The sequence below is a fragment of the Eschrichtius robustus genome, chromosome X (genome assembly GCF_028021215.1).
Source record: "Eschrichtius robustus isolate mEscRob2 chromosome X, mEscRob2.pri, whole genome shotgun sequence".
Classification (NCBI taxonomy): Eukaryota; Metazoa; Chordata; class Mammalia; order Artiodactyla; family Eschrichtiidae; genus Eschrichtius; species Eschrichtius robustus.
Window position 1 is genome coordinate 62119625 of NC_090845.1, and position 14348 is coordinate 62133972.

General features: G+C 37.8%; 1 protein-coding gene across 1 annotated transcript in view; it reads right to left on the reverse strand.

Annotated features, from left to right (window-relative positions):
* TEX11 (testis expressed 11) overlaps window positions 1-14348 on the reverse strand; it is a 375812-nt gene that overhangs the window by 78893 nt on the left and 282571 nt on the right. Inside the window, exons 18-20 of the mRNA XM_068533357.1 lie at window positions 10755-10879; window positions 5614-5696; window positions 2886-2942 (exon numbers count right to left, since the gene is read on the reverse strand). Of these exons, the coding sequence (XP_068389458.1) occupies window positions 2886-2942; window positions 5614-5696; window positions 10755-10879 (265 nt within the window). The remainder of the gene's footprint in view (window positions 1-2885; window positions 2943-5613; window positions 5697-10754; window positions 10880-14348) is intronic.

The window sequence follows — 14348 nt, forward strand, 5'->3', positions numbered from 1 at the left end:
TTTATTAATCCGAATTTCAGCTGAGCTAAAGTTGACTTCACTATTTAATTCAGTGACTATATAAAATAATCTAGGGAGGGTCCATTAATGCAAATAAATAGTACAAATAAGAATGAGGACATGGAAAGGGATGTATAGTCTATTTAAGAGACAAACTGCTTTCAAAAATTGTAGCACACAAATTGTTAATACTTGGGTAGATACTGTAATTGAAAACCATAGGATTTTTAGAAGAGGACAGAACTTTAGAAATTTTCCAGTTCACCTTCTTTTATTTAATAGGTGAAGAAAATAAAGCTTAGAGAAGTTAAATAAGTTGTTATTGTCTAAGGTAAATCAGAAGTTAGTGAAACAGCTGAAACTAGAACTCAGTTCTCTGACTCTTCCCATTGAATTAGGCTTTTTTTTTTCTTTTATAAGTTAGTCTAATCTATTTGTTAAATCAGGTCCTGACCTCTACTTGAAAACACTGCTAGTAGATGTTCTTTATTACTATATTTACTTGAGAACAATAAAGGTATATTTACAAAATATTCTGTAATTAAAGTTTGTCATTAATTTGAACAAGATCCCTTTCCTTTTCCCCATCTTTAAATTAGTTTTAATGAGTGGGATTTGACTGTGCATCACAATTACATGGAATATGAAGCACCTTTTAAATCCAATATAAGATCTTCTTGTAAAGAACTGATATTCAGCCATTTAAATAAACTGAGTGGCTATTATGTGCTAGATACTGTCCTAGGTTCCAGAGATACAAAGATAAATACAAATAGTCCTAGCCTTTGAGGAGCTCTTACAATCTATTAGCTATCAAGATTTAGTCTCTGAGTTTATTTGTTAACTTTTTATTGTTGAAAATTTCAAAGATGCTTATATTTAACAGATGAATGAATCCCCATGTATCCATGGCCCAGCTTCAATAATTATTAACTCATCATCAATCTTATTTTAATGATACCTCCACCTACCCCCTCTTCTCCCATATTATTATTATTTTTTAACATCTTTATTGGAGTATAATTGCTTTACAATGGTGTGTTAGTTTCTGCTTTATAACAAAGTGAATCAGTTATACATATACATATGTCCCCATATCTCTTCCCTCTTGCGTCTCCCTCCCTCCCACCCTCCCTATCTCACCCCTCTAGGTGGTCACAAAGCACTGAGCTGATCTCCCTGTGCTATGCGGCTGCTTCCCACTAGCTATCTATTTTACGTTTTGTAGTGTATATATGTCCATGCCACTCTCTCTCTTTGTCCCAGCTTACCCTTCCCCCTCTCCGTATCCTCAAGTCCATTCTCTAGTAGGTCTGTGTCTTTATTCCCGTCTTGCCCCTAGGTTCTTCAGAACTTTTTTTTTTTTATTCCATATATGTGTGTTAGTATACAGTATTTGTTTTTCTCTTTCTGACTTACTTCACTCTGTATGACAGACTCTAGGTCCATCCACCTCACTACAAATAACTCCATTTCGTTTCTTTTTATGGCTGAGTAATATTCCATTGTATATATGTGCCACATCTTCTCTATCCATTATCTGTTGATGGGCATCTAGGTTGCTTCCATGACCTGGCTATTGTAAATAGTGCTGCAATGAACATTGGGGTGCATGTGTCTTTTTGAATTATGTTTTTCGCTGGGTACATGCCCAGTAGTGGGATTGCTGGGTCATAGGGTAATTCTATTCTTAGTCTTTCAAGGAACCTCCATACTGTTCTCCATAGTGGCTGTATCAATTTACATTCCCACCAACAGTGCAAGAGAGTTCCCTTTTCTCCACACCCTCTCCAGCATTTATTGTAGAAGCAAATTCCAGACATCACATCATTTCATCCATAAATATTTTAGGATGTGTCTATAAGATATAAGGATCCTTTTAAAAACATAACTATACTACCATTATATGCCTAAAAGTTAATAATTTCTTAATATCAAATATTTGGTCATTACTCAAATTTTCAATTATCTCAATATGGTTGTTTTTTTTTTTTTAAGTTAGCTTGAGTGCCCTTCAAATGGATTCATAGAGCCTGTAAAGAAGGGGCAAAACTTACCATATATGTTTGGGTAAAATTTGTATTATGAAAAAAGTTATGTCATCAATCTAATATTATCTCAGTCATAGATAGTTCCCAAAGAATTTAGCTGAAAAAATATATTGCCTCCAGGTACAAATATACAAAGCAAAAATGAAGTAGTGATACACTATTACAGAGTTTTTGTCCAAGTAGAGAAAACAGAGATAGGTGGTATTTCTCTGAAAGTTATCCCTAGTCAAGACCTTGAATAGAGTTTTCTTTTAAATCATTAGGAGTCAGTGAATTTTGTGAATGAAATATGGGTGACCCAATTCTTCCATGAATTGTTAAGTTCTTTATATCTCATGCCATAGAAACTGTGAGCAGAAAGATATTTGAATACACCCAGCTGAGCTGATATAGAATCAGAATCAACAAGCCAACCAGGTTATTTATGTTTCTGTGGGAAAGTAAGAGCTAAGAGCTATGTCTATATTTAAGTCTCCTGTTAAGAAAGGGGGAAACAGACACAATATCATAATGAAATCATAACGAACATTACTGAGGGCGTGGTAAATGCCTGGCACTATTCTAAGTGTTTTACATGTATTTATTCATCAGGTCATCACAGCAACCTCATAAGGTAGGTACTATTATTTACCCATTTTACAGATCGGGAAACAGAAGCCCAGGTTACATACCTAATAAGTGGCAGAGCCAAAATATGAACCCAGGAAGACTGGCCCCAGAGCCTATATTGACCTTACCCAGTATACTATACATCTCTCAATACAAGGTTTCTAGTGAAAGTTGTTATATTTTTTCTAATGGTGAATACATCATTTCTGTTGAATTATAACTTACTTGTTTTCAGATTCTGGCATTTGAGAAACTGATGGAACAACAAGACGAAACAAACACCTGTATGATAAAGTAATATAAAAAGTGATGCTTAGGAAGAAATATGTGAAAGAATATATACCAAGTTATTAATCTTGATTAGCCCAGGAGGCAGAAGTGAGAAAAGAGAGGTAAAAAAGGAGATTATTTTATTTATAGGTCTTTGTATGTCTTAACGGTTGCAATGAAAACATACCAACTTTGTAATTTTGGAAGAGTAATTTAATTAAATAATTTTAAAACGAAAGTGTTGCTTATGACAAATTCTTAAATAGTTCCACAGTTTATATAATTGCCCCAAATCACCTGCCAGAACATCAGATATAGTGTACAAGTCTTTTATATTTTTCTTTCTATAAAGGAACCTGGAACTGGCCTTTGGGTTCCACATAAACTTGGATGAATATTTTTTGAAGGGATCTGGCGGCATGATGACAAACTGACAAAATAAGGTAGTGTGTAAAGTTTCAAATCCTAAAAATCTTTAAAAAGAAAAAACACCATCAATCATCCAGAATAATTTTAGATATTTATCTGACTAAACGCATGTATCTCAAGACTCCTTCTGATACTTTTATATCTGTGACTCCATTTCCCTTCAGAAGTGTGGCCTCAAGTATAGTTGACCAATGGGAGAATCACTATAGAACCCTTCTGGTTTATTTTTCCCACTGGCATATTCTCAGTTACATCATTAGGAGTTACCATGTCCTAACCTCACCCTCCTCTCACTATTGTATGTAAAAGTTCCCTTTTGATAAACCATTTTCCTTCATAGAAACAGAGAAAGGGAAAGATCAGTTTCAACTGATATCTTTTTTTACCTTAAGCATCCCTACCAAATTTCCAATAGCATTTTTCACATAAATAGAAAAAAAAATCCTAAAATTCAAATGGAACCACAAAAGACCCTGAACAACAAAAGCAAGCTTGAAAAAGAAGAACAAAGCTAGAGCCATCACATTTCTTGTTTTCAAACTATACTACAAAGTTATAGTAATCAAAACAGCATGGTATTGGCATAAAAATAGTCACGTAGACCAATAGAATAGAATAGAGAGCCCAGAGATAAACCCATATATATACTGTCAACTAATATTTGACAAGGGAGACAAGAATATTTAATGGAGGAAAGATAATCTTTTCAATAAGTGGTACTGGGAAAACTGGATATCCACATACAAAAGAATGAAATTGGACCCCTATCTTTCACTACTCAGAAAAACTAACTCAAAATGGATTAAAGACTTAAATATAAGACTTGAAACCATAAAAGCCCTAGAAGAAAACACAGGGAAAAAGCTCCTTGACAATGATTTTTTGGATATGACACCCAAAGCACAAGCAACAAAAGCAAAAATGAATAAGTGGGGCTACATCAAAGTAAAAAGCTTCTGCACAGCAAAGGAAACTATCAAAAAAAAAAATGAAAAGGCAACCTATGGAATGGGAGAAAATGTTTGCAAACAATTTATCTGATAAGAGGTTAATATCCAAAATATATAAGGAACTCCTAAAACTCCACAGCAAAAAACAAATAATCTTATTAAAAAATGAGCAGAGCCCCTGAATAGATATTTTACCAAAGAAGACATCCAAATGGCCAACAGGTACATGAAAAGATGCTGAACATTACTAATCATCAGGGAAATGCAAATCAAAACCACAATGAAATATCACCTCACACCTGTTAGAATGGCTATTATCAAAAAGACGAGACATAACAAGTGCTGTAGAGAAAAGGGAGCCCTAGTGCATTGTTGATGGGAATGCAAACTGGTACAGCCACTGTGGAAAACAGCATGGAGGTTCCTTAAAAAGTAAAAATAAAACTACTATACAATCCAGCAATCCCACTTCTGGGTATATATCCAAAGGAAAGGAAATCACTATCTTAAAGAGATATCTGCACCCCCATGTTCACTGTAGCATTATTCACAATAGCCAAGACATGGAAACAACTTAAGTGTCCATCAGTGGAGAAATAAAGAAAATGTGGTATATGTACACACACACAAACAGGAATATTATTCAACCAAATAAAAGAAGAAAATCCTGCCTTTTGTGACAACACAGATGGACCTTGAAGGCACTGTACTAAGTGAAATACATCAGACAGAGAAAGACAAAAACTGTATTGTCTCACTTATATGTGGAATCTCTAGAAAAAAAAAACAAAAGAAAAAAAAGAAAGAAAGAAAATCCAAACACATAGAAATAGAGTAGAATGATGTTTGCCAGGGCCTGTGGGTGGAGAAAATGGGGAGATGTTGGTCAAAGGGTATAAACTTCCAGTTATAAGATGAATACATTCCAAAGATCTAATGTACAGCATGGTGACTGTAGTTAACCATACTGTATTATACACTTGAAAGTTGCTAAGAGAGTCAATCTTAAATGTTCTCACCACACACAGTGTGTAATTTTGTGAGGTGATGGATGTATTAACTAATCTTATCGTGCTAACCATTTCATAATACGAATGTGTATTAAATCACCAGGTTACATACCTTAACTTACACAATGCCACCATTTGTCAGTTACATCTCAATAAAGCTGGAAAAAAAACCACTTGGTATTGTAGGCATTGACTCAGCTTGATCCCATCAGTACTATTTTGGCAAAGTTTATAGACCAAGAGTAACATGTACAGAGGAGATCCTTTCACATCCACAGGATGTGGATTACTTACTTTAAAGCTGTAAGGACTTGTCCGTCTTCTGCATATTGAGCTAAATATTCCAAAGTTTTTCTTGCCACGATATGTTGTCTATTCTAAAAAGGACAAATAATAATATGTTAAATTACATCTCAAAGTGATACTTACAAAATATTATCTATATTCCTGTCCATTAAGGGGAAGACAAAATCTGAACTTGTTTGTTTTGTATTCTCAAAAGAGCTACTGCAAGATGGTAGAATGAAGATACAACTCATTGACAAAAACAGAACAGGTTCATATTGGCCCCAGAAAGCCACTCCTCCTTATCCACAAACACTCATAGCCTTGCCAACACTGCCTTGAATTCACTAGGACTAATCTTACTGTGCTCTTTACTCCTGTTTGCCAGCAGTAGCCAAAAGAACCCTGGACTCTGAGGTCACCCTCATTTCTAGCACCCTAATCCACATAAGGCTCTGTAAATCCCTTTTGTCCTCTTTTCTCATTTCTCCCCAACTCCTCCAACCCTTCCACTATGCTTTCTGAAATTCAGTCCATTATCAGCAAAATCTCCTCTATGAGCAACCTCTTCCCAGAAAGTTCCCTCTACATTCTTTCTCTAATGGAAATCTAGGTTTCTCCAAGGATACTGCTTCCAATGAAGCCCTCTCAAGTAGTGGCTGCTTTTCTTTCATCTCCCTAGACCTGGAGATGGAGTAGGCATCATTTTTGCTCCTCACTGCTGTTTTAAAATTATTCTCCCTCTTGCTCCCTAAAACCCCCAGCTTTGAATTTCCTGTCACCAGACTATATCACCCATTATCCCTCACTGTTACGGTGAACTGCTCTCAGACCATTTCTTCTCATTTCTTAATGATTTATCTACTACTCACAGCTATTTTTTCCAAAAAATACTCCTGCCAATTTCTGGCATTTTCATTATACAGATAGATGATCCTTCTAATATCCTAGTCTCTTATTTCCTTGAATTCCACTCTGCCAATTATCTTAGCCATTCACTAGCACAGTCATTCACTGGACACTGTCATCACTAAAAGCCAGGTGATGCAAGTGAGGCTCCTAGGGTACACAATTTAAGGACACACTCATTCTCAGGGTTGTGCATGGACCAATTCTAGGTGTCTCACTCCCTCACTCTACTCTTGTACCCTGCTCTATTTCATGTATTCTAACATCTCCTACCTTTCTAATTCACTCCCTCTATCACTCCAGCAATCCTTCAGCTGCATTAAGATCTCCAATACATTGATACTACTAATATTTCACCATCCCTCATCCCCTTGAAGTCCTCCTCGGTACCCAGTTTAAATTCCACGGGGATTAACTATAATCACTCCCTTGTTCCTTGATTTTCCTGCCCCTCTTTTGCTTCACTGTATTCATCGGCAAAACCATGAGCCTGGTTAAATTCAACTTTCTAGTGACTTTTGTGCCGCATCCATGCAGCTGAAAGTAGCTGGGCAAAAACCTGTACAACTATTTGTTTTATTTTTAAAACTTCATCAAATGGACCTTATTGCTACAAGGCAAGCATACCACACTACCCTTGCCATTCACTTTGATTTTCTGGATGATTAGCTGATATCTTATCCTCTTTTCTCAACACCCAACACCTCCTCTCCTATTCTCACTCTCAGGTGATGACCTTGTTTCTTACTTCACTGAGAAAACTGAAGCAGTCAGAAAGAGAACTTCCACAGATTCCCACTACCACTACCACATCTATTCACACACCAGGAACCACACCACATACTCTGCCTTCTCAACTGCTATCATAAATGAACTATCCATGTTTCTTCCTAGAGCCAAACCCGAAACTTATACGCTTGCATCCATCACCTCTTGCCTATTTAATGACATTACTCTAACAATTTTCATTTTTCTCTCTCACATTGTCAATTTTTGTTCTCTTACTGGTTCATTCCTATTAGCAAATAAACATTCTCACTCATCCCATTTCAAGCAAACAAACAAACCTCTTGATCCTACTTCTCTCACCAACTACTGCCCAACTTTAAAAAAAATTTTGTTTTCTTGCCCAACTTCTTTTCTTCCCTTTGGAGTAAACTCTTCTAAAGAATTGTCTATACTTATTGTATCCAATTCCTTTCCTTCAATTCTCTCTTGAGCCTACTCTAATCAGGTGTTTGTCCTACCTCTACCAAAACTGCTCTTGTCAAACTCACCGATGACCTCCATATTATAAATTCCAATGGTCAGTTCTCAGTCCTCACTGTATTTGACCTATCAGCAACATTCAACATAGTTGATCACTCTTTCCTCCTTGAAACACATTTGGCTTCCAAGACACCACATCATCCTTGCTTTCTCCTACCTCATGGATTACTCCCTTTCATTATCCTTTACTGGTTCCTCTTCTTTTCTCCAAACCATTAATGTTTGAGGGTTTCAGGCTCAGTCTCTGGTCCTCTTCTCTACTGCATATATACTCACTCCCTTGGTGATGGCATCCCAGTCTCATAGCTTTATATACCATCTATATATTAATGACTCTTATTAAACTTTTCTCTTCAGCCCAGACCTCTTTCACAACTCCAGAGTCATATATACAACTGACTATTCAGATCTCTACTTGGATAGTCTAATAGACATCTCAAATGCATCATGTCCAAACTGAACTCCTGATTTTGCCCCCAACCGTACTCTATTTGCAGCCTTTCCTACTTCAATTGATGGCAACTCCATTTGATGACCCAGTCTCTTTCTCTTATACCCTTCATCCAATCTGTCAGCAAATTCTTTTATCATTTACCTCCACTGTTATCTCCCTTATCTGAGTCACCTTAATCTTTTCCCTGGATTACTTCGAAAACTTCCTAACAGGTCTCCTTGCTTGGTTCTTTTATGGTCTATTCTCAATATAACAGCCAAGAGTATTTCTGTCAAAATGAAAGTCAAATCATGTCACTGCTCTGTTAAAAACCTTCCGATGGTTCCCCATGTCATTCAGAGTAAAAGTCAAAGTCCTTTCACTGGCCTATAAGGATCTACATAATCCAGACTATCACCTCTCTGACTTCATCTCTCACTAATCCCACCCTTTATTCACTCTAGCCATACTGGCTTCCTTGCTACATACCTTAGGGCCTTTGTATTGGCTGTTACCTCTGCCTGTAATACTCTTCCTCTTCACTCCCCCCATATATCTATCTACAGGGCTAACTCCCTCAACAATTTCAAGTCTTTGTACAAATGTCATCTCCTGGATGAGACCTATCCTCACCACCCTATTTAAAAAAAAATAACTCACACCAATTCCAGCCCACTCCCATCCCTGATCCTTGTTATCCTGCTCTATTTTTTCTATATTACTATCAACTTCTAACATATTATATAATTTCTTATTTATTATGCTTATTATTATCTTCTCTCCTCCTGCTTGAATGTTAGCTCCAAGAAGGCGTATCACTGTTTTGTTTACTAATTTATCCCAAGAGACTAGAACAGTGCCTGGCACTTAGTAGGTGCTCAATAAATATTTGCTGAATGAATGATAGTTTCACTAGCACTTGAAATGCCTTTTGCAAAGCAATTGTAGTAAGTAAAAACTGGATTCCACCCTTGTTCTTTTGTAGAGGTATATTCAGTTTCCTGGGTTTGGCTCATCCATCCTTCCTTCCATCTTCTAATTCAAACTACTTGAGGCTATTTTTTTCCTGATTCTTTCTCCTCTATTAAAATTATTTTCCTTTTCAGAAATACAGTTCCATAATTCTTCCATTGGCTTTCTTCTGCTTTCCATCAAATGCAACTTTATAAACCTTCCTTTAAAAAGATATTTGCCTTTGGGTTCCCCATTATAGATTTTTCTCTCATTTCCTGCACAAGCACATCATGTACCTGCATCTGCCAAATATTTTTCCTCTTCCAGGAGTTCTATTATCCTATTCATTAACATCAAAACACATATCATTCAAAACTGTATTCAGCTACTACTTTGGGCAAGATATTGGGCTAGGTACTAGAAATATGGCCCTCAAGGAGCTTATAAGTCAAGTTAGACAGACAATCCATGCATTAGCAATATAAGGCAGTATATATGATACAGACCAAATAACTATCATACACGTTAAAAATTACTGAAACTTAAGAGTAGAAAGAGAGCAATGAGGACTGGAATTGATTTGGGAAGTCTCTACAGTGGAAGGAAATCTTAAGTTGGACTTTGAAAAGGTGGCATTTAAATAAGAACATTTCTTAAAAGATGGGATGGTATAAAACAGACACAGACAAAGGAATGTGACTGGCCTGTTTGAGAGACACTGTATTTGCTTGGAGTTATAGAGGGCCTGTGCCTCCACCATTCTAGATCTTGTGCCTAACGTAATGGTGGATTATATCACTATAATGATGATACAGGGGAGTAATATGAGATAAAGTAGAAGAGACAGCTGTGGCCAGATTGTATATTGTTAATAAGAACAGAAACACTATATGTGTAGATCAAGCTTCTTTAATTACAAATCACATTTTCAGCCATCCTTCTCAGTTAATTTTCACAATAACCCTGGAGTTAGGTATTATCTTTATTTTACAAATGATGAAATTAAGATTCAAAGAAGGGAAGCACTTAAGTGGCAGAGCCAGAACTCAAACCCGGTCTAGCACCTACTCCAAGAGCTCCACAGTTGCTACAATGCTTTTCCTAATCCTGTATATTACTAAGACCAGAATTTTGCAAGTAAACAAAGGAGGTGCAAGTATTTATTACTTCTAAACTAAAGTCGCTTTCTGGTTACAAACTAAAAAGGTCCATTAAGATTTAAACTGTGTTCTCTTTTTTTTGCAAACGGATGAGAAAGATAAGCTTCCAAATAGATGACTATTTTTTTGCATGGTATAGTACTTTAAATCTCAAGTTTCTCTTAAAAGTTAATGTTTTGCTATGCTTATTTTTTCTGTTGTTTTAAGCTCAAAACTATTACCTCACTTTGTTTTATTTACTTTACATCATAAAACAATGAAGAGAAATAAAGCAATTCTGCAACAAAGCTTGGTGTGAAAATAATGAGGCAAAATAGAGGGTAAAGAAAGGCCTCTCCTGTGCCTAACTGATGATGATTCCATTCTAATTGTCTCTGAAAATGGAAAAGAGGTAAAAATCTCATAGATGGGTACATAAGAATTACCTTTAGAGCAAACTGGGCAGCTAAATTGAGAAACATGACAACTAAACCTCTATATGTAAGTACAACATTCTCTTCTTGTTCTTCAGCTCTTAATAAATTCTCTGAAGGAGTAATTGCCTGCAAAGCTGAAAAACAAGGAAACAATTAAAAATGAGATACTGTTATCAAAGATAATAGCTATCTATGGTTAATTATACCACAATGACTTTGGAATTTATTTTAAGAGCATTAATATCTTTAAAATATTAATTAATTTTCATAAAGTCATCTAAATTGCTAAACCGTCAAGGAGGACTTGAATGTCAGAAAAATGCCCAACTGGGCAATTCACCTCTATGAATTTATTCCATGGATATATCCGCAAAAGTGAATAAAAACATACAAATATGTTCACACAGCAATTTTTTGTAAGAGTAAAATATGGAATGAACCTAAATTTCATCAATAATGTATGGGCTGAATACAATTTGGTACATCCATAAAGTGGATTGTAATACAGAATAAAGTAAAAAAAAGAATGGTGGTATTATATTTCCTTGTATGTCTTAAAGGTAGACCGTGGTAAGTTAGATATGTATGTACTATAGGCCTTAAGTAACAACTAAAATAACAAAACAAAAAGTTATACCTATAAGCCAAAGAATGAGATAAACATAATTATAAAATATTAATTAATCTAAATGGGCAGAAAAAAGGCAACAAAGACCAGATAGGACAAATAGAAGACAAATAACAAGATGCTAAATTTAAACTTAGCCATATCAGTAATCACGTTAAAATATAAATGGTCTAGATGATCCAATTAAAAGACAGAGATAGAGAGACCTTTAAGATGGTGGAGGAGTAAGACGAGGAAATCACCTTCCACCCCACAAATACATCAGAAATACATCTACATGTGGAACAACTCCTACAGAACACCTACTGAACGCTGGCAGAAGACCTCAGACTTCCCAAAAGGCAAGAAAATACCCATGTACCTGGGTAGGGCAAAAGGAAAAAGAAAAAAACAGAGACAAAAGAATAGGGACAGGACCTGCACCTCTGGGAGGGAGCTGTGAAGGAGGAAAAGTTTCCACACACTGGGAAGACCCTTCACTGGCGGACATGGGGGGTGTCGGGGGGGGAAGCTTTGGAGCCACGGAGGAGAGCGCAGCAATAGGGGTGCAGAAGAGGGCAAAGCGGAGAGATTCCCGCACAGAGGAGCGGTGCCGACCAGCACTCACCAGCCCGAGAGGCTTGTCTGCTCCCCCGTCAGGGCGGGCGGGGCCTGGGAGCTGAGGCTCGGGCTTCGGAGGTCAGGTCCCAGGGAGAGGACTGGGGTTGGCTGCGTGAACACAGCCTGAAGGGGGCTAGTGCGCCACAGCTAGACGGGAGGGAGTCCGGGAAAAATTCTGGAACTGCCTAAGAGGAAAGAGACCATTGTTTCAGGGTGTGCAAGGAGAGGCGATTCAGACCACTGCCTAAACGAGCTCCAGAGACAGGTGAGAGCCGCGTTTATCAGAACAGACACCAGAGACGGGCATGAAACATTAAGGCTGCTGCTGCAGGACCAAGAAGCCTGTGTGAAAGCACAGGTCACTATCCACACAGCCCCTCCCGAAAGCCTGTGCAGCCCGCCACTGTTCCTGATCCAGGAACAACTTCCCCAGGAGAACACACAGCACACCTCAGGCTGTTGCAACTTCACGCTGCCCTCTGCCACCACAGGCTCGCCGCGCATTCCGTACCCCTCCCTCCCCCTGGCCTGAGTGAGCCAGAGCCCCCGAATCAGCTGCTACTTTAACCCCATCCTGTCTGAGCAAAAAACAGACGCCCTCAGGAGACCTACACACAGAGGCAGAGCCAAATCCAAAGCTGAACCCCAGGAGCTGTGCGAACAAAGAAGAGAAAAGGAAAGTTCTCCCAGCAGCCTCAGGAGCAGCGGATTAAATCTCCGCATTCAACTTGATGTACCCTGCATCTCTGGCATACCTGAATAGACAACGAATCATCCCAAAATTGAGGCGGTGGATTTTGGGAGCAAATGTAGACTTGGGGTTTCCTTTCTGCATCTAGTTTGTTTCTGGTTTTATGTTTATCGTAGTTCAGTACTTAGAGTTTATTATCATTGGTAGATTTGTGTATTGATTTGGTCGCTCTCTTCCTTTTTTTTAAATATATATAGATACATATATTTTTTCCTTTTTCACGTTTTATGAGTGTATATGTGTATGCTTCTTTCTGTGATTTTGTCTGTATAGCTTTGCTCTTACCATTTGTCCTAGGTTTCGCTCTGTCCGTTTTTTTTTTTTTTTCTAGTATAGTTTTTAGCACTTGTTATCATTAGTGGATTGGTTTTTTGTTTTGGTTGCTATATTCTTTCTTTCTTTTTTTAATTACTTTTAAATTTTTTATTTTTAATAATTTTTTTATTTTAATAATTTCATTTTATTTTATTTTCCTTCTTTCCTTCCTCCCTCCCTCCCTCCCCCCCCTCTTCCTTCCTTCCTTCCTTCCTCCCTCCCTCCCTCCCTCCCTCTCTCTCTCTCTCTCTCTCTTTCTTTCTTTCTTTCTTTCTCCTTTTCTTCTGAGCCGTGTGCCTGACAGGGTGTTGGTGCTCCAGCTGGGTGTCAGGCCTGTGCCTCTGAGGTGGGAGAGCCGAGTTCAGGACACTGGACCACTGGAGACCTCCCTGCTCCACGTAATATCAAACAGCGAAAGCTCTCCCAGAGATCTCCATCTCAACGCTAAGACCAGCTCCACTCAACAACCAGCAAGCTACAGTGCTGGACACCCTATGCCAAACAACTAGCAAGACAGGAACACACCCCACCCAGTAGAAGAGAGGCTGCCTAAAATCATAATCAGGCCACAGAAACCACAAAACACACCACCGGGCGCAGTCCTGCCCATCAGAAAGACAAGATCCAGCCTCATCCACCAGAACACAGGCACCAGTCCACTCCACCAGGAAGCCTACACAACCCACTGAACCAACGTTAGCCACTGGGGGCAGACACCAAAAACAACGGGAACTATGAACCTGCAGCCTGAGAAAAGGAGACCCCAAACACAGTAAGTTAAGCAAAATGAGAAGACAGAGAAACACACAGCAGATGAAGGAGGAAGGCAAAAACCCACCAGACCTAACAAATGAAGAGGAAATAGGCAGTCTACCTAAAAAGAATTCAGAATAATGAAGGTAAAGATGATCCAAAATCTTGGAAATAGAATGGAGAAAATACAAGAAACATTTAACAAGGACCAAAAGGAACTAAAGAGCAAACAAACAATGATGAACAACATGATAAATGAAATTAAAATTCTCTAGAAGGAATCAATAGAAGAATAACTGAGGCAGAAGAACGGATAAGTGACCTGGGAGATAAAATAGTGGAAATAACTACCACAGAGCAGAATAAAGACAAGAGAATGAAAAGAATTCAGGACAGTTTCAGAGACCTTTGAGACAACATTAAATGCACCAACATTCTAATGATAGGGGTCCCAGAAGAAGAAGAGAAAAAGAAAGTGACTGAGAAAATACTTGAAGAGATTATAATTGAAAACTTCCATAATATGGGAAAGGAAATAGTCAATCAAGTCCAGGAA